The 18,355-nt window shown below is 44.7% G+C and overlaps 1 protein-coding gene across 1 annotated transcript in view; it reads right to left on the bottom strand.

The window, feature by feature from the left end:
* Window positions 1-18,355, bottom strand: part of ERICH6B (glutamate rich 6B) — a gene marked incomplete at both ends in the record, with an annotated part of 65,153 nt that overhangs the window by 27,388 nt on the left and 19,410 nt on the right. Inside the window, 2 exons of the mRNA XM_080660129.1 lie at window positions 738-874; window positions 7,241-7,329. Of these exons, the coding sequence (XP_080516255.1) occupies window positions 738-874; window positions 7,241-7,329 (226 nt within the window). The remainder of the gene's footprint in view (window positions 1-737; window positions 875-7,240; window positions 7,330-18,355) is intronic.

Below are 18,355 nucleotides of genomic sequence, written 5' to 3' on the forward strand. Positions count from 1 at the left end.
ATCTTTCTTCCTGAATTTTGTAAAAAATCTCCTCCGACTCACGAAGGAGATTATACAGGACACCCCATCCCTCACAGCCTGTTCCTTGGCGCCACTGCCAGAGATTTTGTGACAGACTCATGGGAGGCCTAAAAACAACTTGCTCACCAAGGTTTTTGACAGCTGGATGAGTGAAAATGCAGCACCGGGTGGACGTACAAGTGGGCATCTGGAACATTTTGTGCCTGGGGTCATGCCAACTAGAAAGGCTTGGTGCCAGCCACATCTTCGTCATTCTCCACTCTGAATAGAGGGGCTGGCCATTGCTCCCAGGTCAGTGAACATCATGGCTTTCCCCCTCCAGGAAGCAGGAAAGAGCATTGGCTTGGCCCAGGATAAGGCCAGGGAATTTCTTGGGGAGATGCTCGGGATCTCCATTCCCTGACTGTCCCCTCTCTTAAAAGGCCCAGAGTTCTGAGCCTTGCTCCCCAGACTTTTGTACAAGTTCATAGTCTCTTCAAGACTTTCTTGCCCTGGATTTCCACCTTTGTCATTGCCTGTCTTTGATCCTATCCTGTATCTCCCATGCTTGTCGATTTCCTTGCCCTGGTGCCTGGCTTGTGCCTGCTTTTTGACTCAGGGGACCTTCTGGCACTGGCCTTGCTCTTTTCTCTGGTGGCCCAATTTACATTTCCCGACTGCTACCTTTAACCTACCTGAACCCACTGACCAATACCTCGATCTCTCCAGCCACTTACAGAATTCTCAGTTTCCTTCTGGTTTCACTTTCCAGTTGGCCAGTCAGGGGAATGTCAGTATCATTTTCCAGTTCACTGTGAGCAGCCTGTTCTTTGATCATGGTCTGAAATACTGAGTGATAGGAGCTCTTAAAAAGCTACAAAAGGATCAGAGAATAAGATATCTGGCTAGCAAGATTTGTTTTAAAGAATATTTCCATTATTATCATACCCTCTACTCACTTCCCAACTCCCTCAAGATTTTTTTTTTTTTAGCAGCAGCATACCAAGAAATCTTTTGAGAGAAGAAAATTACGCTCATTTAAAAAAATTATTGATTTTTATAGAGAGAAAGGGAGAGGTAGGTAGGTAGGTAGAGAAACATCTGATTAGCCAAAACTGCAACTTTGGCATATTGGGATAATGCTCTAACCAACTGAGCTACCTGGTCAGGGGCAAAATTATGCTCTTTTTCCAAATGTGAAGATGGCTATAGAAAGTAAAAATTCTTTCATGCTTTAAGAGCTTACAGGCTTTCTGAGTTCTAGGAATGACCAACCTCCTAGCGGTTGCTTATTTATTCAATGTGAAGAATGACTGTCTTCAGAAAGCAGTATGGCACCTGGCATGTTACTATAGTGGACAATTCTGTGTTTAAAGATTCTTCCGAAGTAATGACATTGCAAACTGCCTTTTTATTTTGTAAACTTGATTGTTCTGTCCCAAGTCCATGATGTTAACTAGGACTGACCCATAGGTGGGTCTTCGCAAGAGTTTCTTTTTTTGGATCCCTTTTGCTAGGAGATGGAAGTTGGCTTGCTGTTGAAGAAATCCATGGATCTGCCATGTTGCCCTGCATACCTAGAAACTGAGGTTGTCATTATTGTTGTTCAACATCTGATAATGTATAGTATGCATTAACTTATTGATTTTTAATAATAAGCAGAATACCAAAGGACTTAGAGTTGCATGTGATCTGGGACAGATTTAAGATAAAACTTGTGTTTGGTCAGTTTTTATAAGCTGTGGGGAAAGCCGGGATGCCTCAGATCTAGCTTGTCTGATTCCCAGCCTTTGCCCATTGCTGGTATTAAATTAATTAAACAAGGAGGTCATTAGCCTGGGGTAGCTCTAAGGCTGTGGTGGCCTACATAAACAACCAAAATCTAAGCCTGTCAGTGCCTCAAGGTTACAAAATCAAAACCTAAGGACAACCAAACACAAGCAGCCAGATAGCTTTAAGCTATGGACAATCAGTAATTTCCTTGCCTGCTTTCACTTTTCTCTATAAAAGCCTCTCCCCAGCTCTGGTCAATGAAGCATTCTCAACCACTTCTATCTGGTTTGATGATGACAATTCCAATTGATGTATGCTCAAATAAACTCTTTTTTTTAAAATAAATCTTTATTCAGATTATTACAATTGTTTCTCCTTTTTCCCCCCATAGCTTCCCTCCACCCGGTTCCCACCCCACCTTCTGCCTTTACCTCCCCCCCAACACTGTCCTCATCCATAGGTGTATGATTTTTGTCCAGTCTCTTTCTGAATCCCCCTATACCCCTTTCCCCCTGAGAATTATCAGTCCACTCCCTTTCTATGCCCCTGATTCTATTATATTCACCAGATTATTCTGTTCCTCAGGTTTTTAATTCACTTGATTTTTAGGTTCACTTGTTGATAGATATGTATTTGTTGTTCATAATTTTTATCTTTACTTTTTTCTTCTTCCTCTTCTTTAAGAATACCTTTCAGCATTTCATATAATACTGGTTTGGTGGTGATGAACTACTTTAGCTTTTTCTTATCTGTGAAGCTCTTTATCTGACGTTCAATTTTAAATGATAGCTTTGCTGGGTAGAGTAATCTTGGTTGTAGGTTCTTGCTATTCATCACTTCGAAAATTTCTTGCTACTCCCATCTGGCCTGCATAGTTTCTGTTGAGAAATCAGCTGATAATCGTATGGGTGCTCCCTTGTAGGTAATTAACTGTTTTTCTCTTGCAGCTTTTAATATTCTCTCTTTGTCTTTTGCTCTTGGCATTTTAATTGTGATGTGTCTTGGTGTGGTCCTCTTTGGATTCCTTTTGTTTGGGGTTCTGTGTGCTTCCTGGACTTGTAAGTCTATTTCTTTCACCAGGTGGGGGAAGTTTTCGGTCATTATTTCTTCAAATAGGTTTTCAGTATCTTGCCCTCTCTCTTCTTCTGGCACCCCCATAATTCTGATGTTGGTATGCTTGAAGTTGTCCAGGAGGCTTCTTACACTATCTTCAACTTTTTGGATTTTTTTTTCTTTTTGCTTTTTCAGTTGAGTGTTTTTTGCTTCTTTGTATTTCAATTCTTTGACTTGATTCTTGTGTTCCTCTAGTCTGTTGTTGGGTCTCTGTATAATATTTTTTATTTCAGTCAGTGTATGTTTAATTTCTAGTTGGTCCTTTTTCATATCTTCGAGGGTCTCGTTATATTTATCTGCCTTTTCTAGGATATTCTTGAAAAGCCTTATAACCGTGGTTTTGAATTCTATATCCAGTCGTTTGTTTTCCTCCATTTCTTTTGTTTGTGATCTGTTTCTTTGTCGCCGCATTTTCACTGATTCCCTGAGTTAGTAGGGTAGGTTTGTGTGCTAGGTTTCCTATATGGCCCAGTGGGTCGGCCTCCCCAGTTAACCTGAGGTAGATACTCTTGGTGCACCCCTTTGTGGACTGTGTGTACAGCCTTGTTGTAGTTAAGTCTTGATTGTTGTTGGTATCACTGGGAGGAATTGACCTCTAGGCCAGTTGGCTGTGGGGATCAGCTGTGTCTACGCTGGGAGAAGTTCGGTGCTGGAGACAGCCTTATAGGATTAGCCTTGCCAAATTGCAAAAGCCTCTGTGCTCAGCTTGGATTGGGTGGAGTCTCAGGGCGAAGCAGACAGTCTTGGCTTCCCGTCAGCCTTGCTCTTGCACACACGCGCCTCCAGACCTATGCCTTCCCCAGCTCCCGAGCCTCCGCCCGAGAGTCCAGATTCCCCCCTGTAAGAGCGTGGGTCCCCAGGGGCTCGCCTGGAACTGGGGTTCAGTGCAGTCAGAACTGGGGTTCAGTGCAGTCAGGAGTTTCCGACTCCCTTTTGCTAGGGAAAGCCTGTGGCAACCTCTGCAGCCTTTGCGCACACTGGCGCGTGCACCTCCAGACCCCTGCCCGCTGGGGCTCCCCCGAGTCTCCCCCGGGTCTCCGAGTCTCCGGGTGCCTTTCTCTCTACCTGACAGTCCAGACTCCCCCTGTATGAGCCTGGGTCTACGGGGTTTCACCCGGAACTGGGGTTCAGTGCAGTCAGAACTGGGCTTTCTTCCCCCTCCTACCAGAGAAAGTCAGCCAGGCTCTCAGCTGCCCTTCCTCTCTGCACGCACAAAGACCCTTTGCCTTACCTCCAATTCTCTGTGAGCTTTTCTTTTTCCTTCTAGTTGTATAATTTCCACTCAGCCAGCTTTCCTGTGGTTCTGGATGGTGTCTGTTCTGTCTTTTAGTTGTAGTTTTGAAATTGTTGTGCGAGGCAGCAGTTTAGGTGCTTACCTATGCTGCCATCTTGGTTTCTCCTCAAATAAACTCTTAACATGTTTAAATATACCTCAGTTTACCTTTTAACACTGGAATCGGTGTTTCAGGCCAGGTTGAGGTTAAGGCCCATAGTGTCTTGCCTCTAAATTCCTCATTATTGACAATCCTGCTCTTGGGTGGAACAATTTCCTATTAGGCTGGTGATCTCTCAGCATCTTCTTTGCATTCTATATTTTGTTCACCAGGAAATATAGTGCTCACTGTATCCACTAGACAACAGACCCACTGGGTGGGCCTAGTTGAAGTTCTCACTTCACCTAGGCTGTGCCACCCCATTCGATTTAGCCAGCACGTGACACCTTGTGATGTTAGTCCCATTTGCTTCCCCAGCCTAGTAGAACTATCCTCATCATGACGGTAGGTGTATTGGGCACTCCAGTGATGAGTTCTCTCATGCCCGGAGATGAATCCTGGGTGAATCTCTGGTTCTTGCAACTAAAAGAGTTTGCATAGCAGGGTTTGTGATTCATGGGCATGTCATAGAAATAAAACAAGCAAAGTGAATCAAGAATAGCAAAGTAATTGAACTGTCAGACTAACCAAAATATTGATTGATAATCCCGATCCAAATGGGAGGACTTCAACTCCTTCTCCCTAGTTTGTACCCCAGAGGCTTCTGGTATCCCCCTATAGGGGCTTCAAAAGTCTTTCAGCTGTAGGTCTCCTGTGACATTCATTCCATTCTTCCTGTCCTGCTCTGCCCCACCTGTCTGCATCTGCTGCTGACGACACGGCTTGGAGACGTACTGCTTCGCCTAGCTGTATAGCTGCCTATCATGAGAGTGCCAGTATCTGGGACACTGGTGTTGCCTCAGCATCCTCCTAAGCTTCCGATCCTTGGGAGCAGAGTGGTATAGACAGCAGGGGGAATGTATCTCCCAACTCGATGCCATACTTTGTCACGAGGGCAAAGCCCCTGAGATGACGCGGCGAGGTGCTTGTGATTGGAGCTCGTCTGCACAGCCCACCTGTCACACGGAACCCTCCAATGTGCCATGCTCATGCAGGAGCTCGCACAGTGACACAGGAGACATCCCCTCTGCCTGTGACCACAGCTCTGCCCAAATAGCCAAACCTCAATGGGTAGGCATGCTGAAGGTTTCTGAATGATTCCAGTTTCTAAACCAAACAATTCCTTTAGATTTCCACTCTTGCTGAAAAATGTTTCTAAAATGCCAGAGTTACTTTCCTGTCTTAGTAAATGCTATGCAGTGAATCTAAGCTCTTGAGCAATCTTTTTTCTCCCTTGGATGTGGTATTTCAGTACTTGAAAAGCAATTCTTATTAATACACAGGGTGGGGTAAAAGTAGATTTACAGTTGTGCGTATGCAAACACAGAGTTTATTCTTGTATGACTATTAATTATTTTTCATATGAACAACTATAAACTTATTTTTGCCCTACCCTGTAATATGTATAGAAGCAAGGATGAAATTTAAGGCTAAATATGAATTGAGACCAGAAAACTTCCCAATTGAAACAAACAACTTAGTTGTCTTTCTTTTTTTGCCTTTTCTTTTGTAAGTTTAGAAAAATACATCTGCTTAATATTGAGTTCCAGGGATACACGATTTCAGTCTTGTGATTTTAGTTAGTACCTACAATCCTGAGAAGTTTCTCAGCCATAGCGGAGAGGATGCATCATAGCGCTTCCGCCTGAGTCAACATGTGTAGTGAGTCTTGGAGGTTTGAAACAGGGAACTAGAGCCACTAGGCTGTGCCGGCAGGGAAGAAACTGATGCAATAAAGACAATACCACATACCACAGAGGTAAGGCTTGCTCACACTGCCATGACGTCCATCTCATCTTGGTTACTGGGTACAGTTGGGGAAAGGACGCCTGCTGACCCTCCAGGGCTGGTTGTGTGCCCTTCCGAAGGCAGTGTTAGCAGGACCGCAGATCCCCCAGGTGGTTCGCTACTGTTTGTTGCGGTGTTTGCTTGCAGAAGGTGCCGTTTAAGGTTTAGCTTGCTAGGCTGCCCCATTCCTACCCTTTGGTTAGAAACACCAGGCTTTCCTTAGGATCTGTCATGTTGCCCTGCACACCTTAGGGGTTTTGCTGTCCGGCTTGTTCGGTTGTCGGTTGCTGTCTTTGCTGGCACCCAGCCAGGGACACGTGAAGCAAAAAGAAAACTCAGGAAACTCACTGCCATGTCATTCATGAAGTCCCCAGGTCCCTAGCCAGTCGGCCTTCTCTCTGCCTTTCAGAAGTTTCTTATGCTTGTTTTATATGTAATGTCTAGGGTTTTATGCTGTCCTTATTGGGAAAAGTACATCTATGTCATCTTTCCAGAATCTAACTTAATTTTTACAAAGGATTTCTACACGGAATGATTTGCCTTGAGATCTAGATGACTTAGGTTTTGTTTGGGCTTTCCTGATTTCAAAAGCAATCTTTTTTTTTTTTTTAAATCCTTACCCAAATATATATTTTTACTGATTTCAGAGAGTGAAGAAGGTGGGGCGTGGGGGGGGGAGAGATAGACAGATAGATAGAGGGTGAGAGGGAGAGATGAGAGAGAAACATCAATCGGTTGCCTCTGTTACCCACCCTGACTGCGGATTGAACCTGCAACCTAGATATGTGCCCTGACTGGGAATGAAACCCACAACCTTTTGGTGTATAGGACGATGCTCCAATAAACTGAGTCACCTGGCCAGACTCAAAAGCAATCTTGAGACTATTTGTTTATATTACCAGCAGGGCGCTCTGAAACTCAGGCCTTGGAGCAACACATTTGGCTTTCTGTGACCCTCTTTGATTGAATGCATGTCATTGAAATGTAGGTCTGTTATAGGGAAAGCTCATTTGGGCTGTGCTAACAGCAGAGTGAAGCGAAGAATGCCAGGGCTCATGAGGCAGTGCCAGCTGACCTGGGGCTTCCTGTCCCAACATGGAAGCAAGGTGGTCTCAAGTTTTTCTCCAACTTACACTGTCATCGAGGTCTATGCCATCCAGTAAGTCAGGGTGCTCATTTAACATAGTATCATAGAAGCTGCTCGGAGGGACCGACTTCATGGCTTTCAATTGGAAGGCAAAGCAAAGGAAAGACATTTGGAAGAGGAACGAAAACCAAAACCAAAATAAAATAGATTTACAGCATTTACTCTTGCCCCTTTAAATAAAAATGCACACATCATCAATAAGGCTTTAAATGAATCCATCAAATTTCCTAACATTCAACTTGAAGATATTAATAAAATAGGAACAAAAGGGTAAGCTTCAGTGGCTGACTTAGGAAAGTGAGTGTGTGCTCCCGGTGTCTGGTGAAGGTTTATCTGACCGAAGGACATTTGAGTGAGTCCTGAATGAAGCAGGCAGGCAGCTGGGGAAGAGCATTACTGCCAGGAGGCCAGCAGGTGCAAAGGCCCTGAGGTGGGAGTGAGTGGGAGCGTGGTTGACCTATTTCACAAACCACAAGAGGAACAGTATGACTGGAGAGGAGTGAGTGTGAAGGAGGGTGGCTGGAGGGGAGAGAGGGGACAGGGCCAGCTCACCCAGGACCTTGTAGGCTGAGGGAAGCACTTTAGATTTCATTCTGAGAGAGATTTCTTCTGAGTGTGATTTTCTCTCGGAAATCCTGAAAAATATTCCTACCTCCTGCCAGTTTTGTCAAAATTTGCCAATTTCTGGAATTGCATATGGTTCATAATTGCAAATTGAAAAAAGATCTATTGGAGATAATGAATGCCCTTGTTCAAGGTCAGCCACAGCCTGGTGACTCTCTGGCCAGGAAAGGGGCTTCAAGCCGCCAGTGTCGAAGGGGTGCAAACTGAATGAAGGAATTGATAGTTACAGCTTGGGTCTTGCTTTCCTGCTCCTGGGAAGGTGTGCATCCTGAGGCAGAACTGGCAGGAAGGGCTCTCTCTGATAATTGGGCCCCCGGGGAAATTACTGGGCCTGTTGCCTGAGCTTCAGAGTGGCACCCGCCCCTTCGAGCCGGGCCACCCAGAGAGGCCTGAGCACCCTCCAGGCTGGCACAGGGCTGACTCATGTTGTCTGATTTTGTGTCCCTATTGTGCCCTTGGGAATGGAGAAGGGACGTCTTTTATGATCTCCACACATGTTATTTTTGTACTTCTTCCCAATTTTGATTCAGAATAAAAGCTCTGACTCTGTCGGGCTCCTGGTGGATGGAGAATTCCACCCAGTTGGGACTGCCTGTACACACACCAGACTCAGGGCCCTTTCTGCTTACAGACCTCCTGTCCCAGCTTTGGTTTATTCCTGGCAGCAACCTGCCCATCTGCGGTGGATCCCGGGCTAGAGAGGTCCACCCCCACTATCCCCTCCACATCCGGCAGTTCTTTTCTGGAGTTCCCACAAGCATACATCATCCCACTGTGGTACAGACAACTGGCAAAAGCTAGGGCCTCTTTCAGCTCAGTCCCCAAAACACTGGATGTCCCTCAACTGGACACTGCTAAGAGAAGTTTTAAAAAAGCCATCCAGGAAAACCCAGCAAGAACTCAAGGGAATGCAAGTCAGGGAGCTCCTTTGGGTTGTCACGGGAGAGGAGACGTGAGGAGCAGCAGGGACGGAGTGGCAGTGCCTCCAGGAAAGACTCTGAGCATTGCTGCCCTAGACTGAGAATAAGAGTCTGGCACTGGCACTGAGAATGTAGCCAATCCCCATTGTTTGCGATTGCCCTACTTGAACAGGCTTTATGAATAATACACAGTTAACTTAAGGGGGAAAGGAGGTGTTTATCAGGGGAAGAAGGTGACTTGGCAGTCCTGAATACAGAACAGCAGTGTTCACAAGTGTCTGATTTGACATAATTAACATCAATGGCACTGTCTACCTGTCAAGACAAGCACAGTAATACACAGTAACAGGCATATCTGGGCCTGAATGAGAAGGAAAAGCTTATTCCTCATTAACTTTCCCTTTGAGGATTTCCGTCAACCCCTGTCTTTGTTGGAGTGAGATCATTATTTTCTCCTGAAATTGCTCTATGGGAGGCTTGGTGAGGTGGGGGAGGGGAGTGTCAGCTTGTCACACAGGACCTGGCCACTCCCACATGCCATGCAGCTCTCTCCCTCTACGCCCCTCACCTGTGTGATGGGGACAAGAAGCCTCCTCTTCAGGGTGGCTCAGAGGAGCAGTGCCAATGTAGGTAGGTGCCTGGCATACAGGATTCCCTAAAGTGGAGTGTGTCTTCCCCACGTCTGATTAAGAACAAATCTTGGGGTAGCTGGCAGCGCATGCCCATGCGACGTCAACACAGCTCGCTAAGCTCCCCTGACATGTGTACTGGGCTGGCCCCAGCTGAGTCCTCTGAGGGGCTCAGGTCGAGTGGTTTGCTGGGTACCTTTGTGGTCTCTATGGATATAACCAGACACCTGAAGAGGAGATTCCACTCACAAATGGGTCAATAATACTCCAGACCCAACTACAGAGGCAGGAAGATGGTGGCAGTGAGGGAGAGAGCGTGAGTGAGGGAGCGAAAGGGGAGTGTGTGGACATGTGGGATGTGTGTGTGTGTACATGAGTGAGGGACAGTTAGATCCTGCAGGACCTTCGGGGGTAGGCAGACTGGGCTCGCCTAGCTAGGCAACCGCTGCTACCATTGCAAACAGTCTCAGGGCGGCCAGCTCTACTGCAGAGGCCACACCTTCTTGAAGGGGAGAGCTGATGTGACTGGGAGCCCAGCCTCACCTCCACCCAGAATGCCCTCAGACACCACCTGGGACTCTACAGCTACCCCCGCCAGGCATTTGCTGCCTTGGCTGTGATCCCCTGGTCACTGAGACTCCAGCCACCCCAGCCACAGGCTCCTATGAGTTCTGAAGCACTCTACCCTCTGGCTGGCCCATTGCTTTAGCCCAGGGAGTTGCAACCACACAAGCAGCAGCTGTGCGAGCAGCCCGCCTCTGCCGAGGAACAGCAGCCTCATGCAGTCTGCTGCTGTCAGAGGAGCAGCAGCCCCATGCAGCTTGCCCCTGTCCAAGGAGCAGCAGCCCAGCAAGCAGCCTGCTCCCATCTGAGGAGCAGCAGTTGTTCACAGCCTGCACCTGTCTGAGGAGCAGCATGCCCCCGCCAGCCAGAGGAGACACCACTGCTGCGAGCAGCCACGCAAGCAGCACCAAGCAGAGGAGCCATGGCCAACTGAGGAGCAGCCCCTGCACCACCTGACACCTAGATCCTTCAGTGAGAGTAAAAATGGGGAGACAAAGAAACCCCAAAGGAAAGAAAAGGAGGAAGTGCTGGAAAAGGAGCTAAGTGAAATGGAGGCATACAATATGTCAGAAAAAGAATTCAGAATAAGGGTCATACAGTTCATAAACCAGATGGATGAAAAAACTAACAACTTATGTAAGAATCAAGAAGAAATGAAGAATGATATAGCTGCAATAAAAAACACTATGAAAAGTTTCAACAGTAGATTAGGGGAAGCGGAGGACCGCATTAGTGAATAAGAAGACAGCAAAGCAAAACTCACACAAACTGAACTGCAAGTGGAGAAAAATATTAAAAGACAGGAGGAGAGCCTAAGGAAGCTTTGGGACAACATGAAACGAAGCAACATATGAATAATAGGGGTGCTAGAATGACAGGAAGAGGAACAAGGTTTAAAAAACTTATTTGAAGAGATAATATCAGAAAACTTCCCTGATGTAGAGAAGAAAAAAGTCACACAAGCACAGAGAGTCCCAAACAAGATGAATCTGAAAAGACCCACACCAAGACACGTTGTGATTACAATGGCAAACGTTCAGGACAAAGAGAGAATTTTAAAGGCTGCAAGAGAAAGACAAAAAGTTACTTACAAGGGATATACAATTAGATTATCAAATGATTTCTCAGCAGAAACACATCAGGCCAGAAAGGAATGGAAGGAAGTTTACAAAGTGATGCAAAGCAAGAGACTGAATCCAAGAATACTATACCCAGCAAGGTTATCATTCAAAATTGAAGGGGAAATAAGAAGCTTCACAGAAAAAAATGGCTAAGAGAGTTATCACCACCAAGCCAGCAAGGCAAAAAATGCTAAAGGGACTGGTGCAAAAAGAAGAAATAAAAAGGGAAGAAGGAACACAGGCACAAAAGATAAAAATGGCTACAAACAAGTACCTATCAATAATAACTTTAAATGGACTAAATGCTCCAATCAAAAGACATTGAGTGGCTGCATGGATAAAAAAACATGACCCTTATATATGCTATTTACAAGAGACCCACCTCAGAACAAGGGACTCACACAGACTGAAAGTGAAAGGTTGGAAAAATATCTTCCAGGCAAATGGAAATGAAAAAAAGCTGGGGTAGCAATACTTATATCTGCCAATTGAGACCTCAAAGTGAAGGCCATAATAAGAGATAAGGAAGGCCATTTCATAATACTAAAGGGATTGATACAACAAGAGGATATAACCCTAGTGCATAAACATATATGCACCCAATGCAGCCAAGTACATAAAAAAAACTCCTGGAAGATATCAAGAGAGAGAGATCAGCAACAATACAGTCATAGTAGGGGACTTTAATACCCCACTGACATTACTGGATAAATTCTCTAGACAAAAAAATCAGCAAAGAAATAGCAATCCTAAATGACTCACTAGATCAGATGAACTTAATTGATAACTTCAGAACATTTCACCCCAAAGCCATGGAATATATGTCCTTCTCAAGTGCACATGGGATGTTTTCAAAGATAGACCACATATTTGGTCACAAGCAAACTTTCTCCAAATTCAAGAAGATTGAAATCATATCAAGCATCTTCTCAGACCACAATGGCATAATATTAGAAATAAGCTACAATAAAAACAATAAAAAAAATCCAAACACTTGGAAGCTGAATAGCATGCTGTTAAACAATGATTGGATTACCAAAGAGATCAAAGAAGAAATTAAAAACATCATGGAAATGTATGACAATAAAAAACAACAATCCAAAAATTTATGGGACACAGCAAAAGCAGTCCTGACAGGAAAGATTATAGCTCTACAGACCTACCTTAAAAAACAAGAAAAAATGGTAATAAATCATTTAACTCTACAGCCTAAAGAATTAGAAAGAGAGCAACAAGAAAAGCCCAGAATGAGCAGAAGAAAGGAGATAATAAAGATCAGAGCAAAATAAATGACATAGAGACCAAAAAAAAATACAAAAGATCAATGAAACCAAGAGCTTGTTCTCTGAAAGGATAAGCAAGATTGATGGACCTCTAGCCAGGCTCACCAAGAAGCAAAGAGAGAGGACTCAAATAAACAAAATAAAAAATGAAAGAGGCAAAATAACAACAGACCTCACAGAAATACAAAAGATTGTTAAAAAATATTATGAACAACTCTATTTCAACAAATTAGACAACCTAGAGGAAATTGACATCTTCCTAGAAAAATACAACCTTCCAAAACACAATCAGGAAGAATCTAAACATCTCAGTAGGCCAATAACTATGGAGGAAATTGAAGCAGTCAATAAAAAGCTTCCAGCAAACAAAAGCCTGGGGCCAGACGGCTTCACAGGGGAGTTTTACCAAACATTCAAGGAAGAACTAAAACCTATTATCCTCCTCAGACTATTCCAAAAAATTCAAGAGGAAGGAACACTTCCAAACTCATTCTATGAAGCCAGCTTCACCCTAATACCAAAACCAGATAAAGACAACACAATGAAAGAGAATTACAGGCTAATATCCCTCATGAACATAGATGCCAAAATCCTCAACAAAATTCTAGCAAATCGGATCCAGCACTACATCAGAAAGATCATACACCATGACCAAGTAGGATTTATCTCGGAAATGCAAGGATGGTACAATATCCACAAATCAATAAATGTGCTACATCACATAAACAAATTGAGAGATAAAAAATCACATAGTCATATCAATTGATGCAGAAAAAGCATTTGCCGAAATCCAACACCCTTTCTTAATAAAAACGCTCTGCAAAATGGGAACAGAGGGATCATATCTCAACATAATAAAAGCCTTATATGACAAACCTACAGCCAACATCATACTCAGTGGGCAAAAACTAAAATCATTTCACCTAAGAATGGGAACGAGATAGGGATGTCCACTTTCACCACTCCTATTCGACATAGTTCTGGAAGTCCTAGCCATAGCAATTAGAAAAGAAGAAGAAATAAAAGGTATTCAAATTGGAAAAGAAGACATAAACTGTCATTATTCGCAGATGACATGATACTGTACATAGAAAATCCTAAAGACTTTATCAAAAAATTATTAGACTTAATAAATGAATTTGGCAATGTAGCAGGATACCAAATTAATGCCAAGAAATATATGGTATTTCTTTTCAGCAATAGTGAACTTATAGAAAGAGAGACTAAAAAAGCAATCCCATTTACCATCGCACCAAAAAAGTTAAGATACCTTGGAATAAACTTAACTAAGGAGGTAAAAGACCTATGCATGGAAAACTACAGGACACTGATAAAAGAGATAGAGGAAGACATAAATAGATGGAAGAACATACCATGTTCATGGATTGGTAGAATCAACATCATTAAAATGTCCATACTACCCAAATCAATCTATAGATTCAATGCACTCCCCACTAAAATACCAATGGCATATTTCACAGACCTAGAAGAAACTCTCCAAAAATTCATCTGGAATAAAAAAAGACCCCGAATAGCTGCAGCAATCCTGAGAAAGAAGAACAATGTAGGAGGAATCTCAATACCAGATATCAAGCTGTATTACAAAGCCACTGTTCTCAAAACTGCCTGGTACTGCACAAGAACAAACATACAGATTAATGGAATAGAATAGAGAAACCAGAAATCGACCCAAACCACTATGCTCAATTAATATTTGACAAAGAAGGCAAGAACATACAGTGGAGTCAAGACAGTCTCTTCAATAAATGGTGTTGGCAAAATTGGACAGATACATGCAATAAAATGAAACTAGACCACCAACTTACACCATACACAAAAATAAACTCAAAATGGATAAAGGACTTAAACATAAGATGGGAAACCATAAAAATCTCAGAGGAATCCACAGGCAGCAAAATCTCAGACATATGCCAAAGCAATATCTTCACTGATATAGCTCCTAGGGCAATGGAAACTAAGAAGAAAATAAACAAATGGGACTACATCAAAATGAAAAGCTTTTGCACAGCAAAGGAAACCATCAACAAAACAACAAGAAAGCCCACTGCATGGGAGAATATATTTGCCAATGTTATCACTGATAAAGGTTTAATCTCCAACATTTACAGGGAACTCATACAACTTAACAAAAGGAAGATAAACAACCCAATAAAAAAATAGGCTACGGACCTAAATAGATACTTTTCAAAAGAGGACATAAGGAGGGCCAAGAGACATATGAAAACACTAGAGGCCCGGTGCATGCATGAGGAAGGGGTCCCTCAGCCCAGCCTGCACCCTCTCTAATCTGGGACTCCTCAGGAGATATCCGACTGCCGGTTTAGGTCCGATCCCACAGGGATTCCTGTAGGATCGGGCCTAAACCAGCAGTTGGATATCCCTCTCATAATCTGGGACTACTGGCTCCTAACTGCTCACTGGCCTGATTGCCCCTGAGCACCTTTGCCTCTCTCCCCACCACTGTGGCTTTGTCTGGAAGAATGTCCAGTTTAATTAGCATATTATCCTCTTATTAGTATAGATGCTCAAAGTCACTAATCATCTGAGAGATGCAAATCAAAACGACAATGAGGTACCATCTCACACCTGTCAGAATGGCTATCATCAACAAATCAACAAATGACAAGTGCTGGTGAGGATGCGGAGAAAAAGGAACCCTCATGCACTGCTGGTGGGTATGCAGACTGGTGCAGCCACTGTGAACAGTATAGAGTTTCTTCAAAAAACTAAAAATGGAACTCCCATTTGACCCAGTGATCCCACTTCTAGGAATATATCTCAAGAAATCAGAAACACCAATCAGAAAGGATATATGCATCCCTATGTTCATAGCAGCACAATTTACCATAGCTAAGATTTGTAAATAGCTTAAGTGCCCATCAGCAGATGAGTGGATTAAAAAATGGTGGTACATTTACACAATGGAATACTATGCTGCTATAAAAAAGAAGGAATTCTTACCATTTGCAACAGCATGGATAGACCTGGAGAGCATTATGCTAAGCGAAATAAGTCAGTTAGAGAAAGATAAATATCACATGATCTCATTCATTTGTGGAATGTAATGAATAACATAAAGTGATGAACAAAATCAGATCCAGAGACAGAGACACATTGATCAGACCGTCAAACCTCAGAGGGAAGGTATGGGAGGGTGGGGTAAGGGGGAAAGGTCAACCAAAGGACTTGTATGCATGCATATAAGCATAACCAATGGACACAGACAACAGGGGGTTGAGGGTATGAGTGGAGGGTGGGTGGGGGGACAATGGGGGGATAAGGACACATATGTAATGCCTTAATCAATAAAGAAAAAAAAAGAACAAATCTTAATTTCCCCCCATTCAATCAATGCCTATCCTCTAATGTTTTTCTTGACAGAACTGCAGTCCCTGAGCCTGGGAGAGCTGTTGGAGCTGTGAGTGTTTGCCTTGCCGGAAAGATCCCCTGATAGAGATGAGATGAGGGTGGGGATTGGCAGTGAATAACCAGCCGGGTGCCCACTCCAAGGAATGAGCAGCCCAGCTCTGCAACTCAGTGCTCTTTTCACCTCCTCCACCCTTCATGTAGTGGATTCCTTTCTACTGTAGACAGCTGGGCCACGGGCTGGGCTGGGCTGGTGATTCCTAAAGGCACAAATCCATAAGCTGTTCTAAAACCTTGTGTGGTCCTTGGAGCAGCAGCAGCAGCTGCTGCTGCTGGTGTTTGAGAGAAATGCAGGATCTCAGACCTACTGAGTCAGAATCTGCATTTTAACAAGATCCCTGGTTCTTTTTCTACACATTAAAGTCTGAGCAACACAGCTCCTAACACTTTCCCTTACTGGAAATGGAATAAAATAAATTCAATTGATCTGTAGCCTTCTGGGGGTGGTGGTGGGGTGGCTGGAATGCAGAGTCTAGAGTCTGAAAAAGTTTGTTTGATAAGCCACTTGTGTATTAGGATCAAAGCTCTGATCCACCCCTCTTCCCCTCGATCCCATGATACTGTGAGAATACAGAACACAGTGCCTCAATTATTGTCTAACTAGAGGCCTGGTGCATGAAATTCATGCACGGGTTGGGGGGGGGATGTCCCTCAGCCCAGCCTGCACCCTCTCCAATCTGGGACCCCTCAAGGGATGTTCAACTGCCCATTTAGGCCTGATCCCACTGGGGCAGTCAGACAGCCCTCTCACAATCCAGGACTGCTGGCTCCCAACTGCTCACCTGCTTGCCTTCCTGATTGCCCCTAACCGCTTCTGCCTGCCAGCCTGATCCCCCCCAACCACTCCCCTGCCAGCCTGATTGATGCCTAACTGCTCTCCTGCCAGCCTGTTTGCCCCTAACTGCCTTCCCCTGCAGGCCTGGTCACCCCTAACTGCCTTCCCCAGCAGGCTTGATTGCCCCCAACTGCCCTCCCTTGCAGGCCTGGTCCCTCCCAACTGCCCTTCCCTGCTGGCCTGATCACCCACAACTGCCCTCCCTTGCAGGCCTGGTCCCTCCCATCTGCCCTCCCCTGCTGGCCATCTTGTGGTGGCCATCTTGTGTCCACATGGGGGCAGGATCTTTGACCACATGGGGGCAGCCATCTTGTGTGTTGGAGTAATGGTCAATCTGCATATTACTCTTTTATTAGATAGGATACAGGCCTGGTGCATGGGTGGGGGCCAGCTGGTTTGCCCTGAAGGATGTCCCGGATCAGGGTGGGGGTTCCCTTGGGGTGTGGGTGGCCTGGGCGAGGGGCCTTTGGTGGTTTGCAGGTAGGCCACGCCCCCCGGCAACCCAAGCAGAGGCCCTGGTATCTGGGGTTTATTTATCTTCTACAATTGAAACTTTGTAGCCTGGAGTGGAGCCAAGCCTTCTGCTTGCTCCGTGGCAGCAGCCATTTCTGTTGGGATTTATGTATCTTCTATAATTGGAACTTTGTAGCCTTAAGTGGAGGCCAAAGCAGGCCAGGGCTGCAGAAGCTTGGCTTCCTCCATTGCCGCGGGCAACCCTAGCCTCCTGCTCTCTCCAGCTCCATTGCTGCCGCCATTTCTGTTGGGATTTATTTATCTTCTATAATTGAAACTTTGTAGCATTGAGTGGAGGCCTGAGATGGCAAGGGCAGGTGGAAAGCTTGGCTTCCTCCATTGTCAGGGAAACCCAAGCCTCCCTCCTGCTCTCTGTGGTTGCAGCCATCTTGGTTGGGTTTATTTGCATATTCCCTTCTTATTGGCTGGTGGGTGTGTCTTGTGGGTGTAGCAGAGGCACGGTCAATTTGCATATTACGCTTTTATTAGATAGGACAGGATCGCCTGGCTAATTGCTGGGCTTTTGTTTTGTGAAGTGATGTATGCAAGTTGGGATTCTACTACCATAAGGATTCTCCCTTGTCCTTCCCCCACATGAGATTCAATGAACGCCTCCTTAATAAAAATGCAGTAAGTCTTTAAGGGTCCCAGATGTAGGGGCTAACATTCCTTACCAAGGTGTCATCAGTGATCTCTTGCATTCAGGCCAAGTCCTGCTTCCCAGACCTCAGGGAACCCAGCCACCAACTAGACATTCTTTAAATGTGAGAGTCCCTGTACCAAAGGTTGAGTAGAGGGATGGACTTTTGGTTCTATGCCAGGTCACTCTGTGTTGCTCCAGAGACTCTCTCTGTTTCGTTATCTATCTCCCTTCTTCAGGAAGGATAGGGAGGCAGCATACCCAGGTTCTGGGCTGTGTGCCCAGCATGTCCCTAGGGGTCCTCTCTAGGGTTTGGTTCAGCCTGGACTCACAGGATACCCACCGCCTGGGGTAGCATCCCCAGACTGGGATTCTCTGCGGGGAGCAGGGAGCTTTGGGTATATCATGTGGGACTCTCACCATTTTCTTCCTCTTGTGGAACTTCATGTGCTAAAAAGGATCAAGAAAAATTATTAATAGAATGTGGTATGGTGTATTAGTCCAGACCTTGAAGGAATCAATTTA

The sequence above is a fragment of the Plecotus auritus genome (assembly GCF_963455305.1).
Source record: "Plecotus auritus genome assembly, chromosome: 3".
NCBI classification, from domain to species: domain Eukaryota; kingdom Metazoa; phylum Chordata; class Mammalia; order Chiroptera; family Vespertilionidae; genus Plecotus; species Plecotus auritus.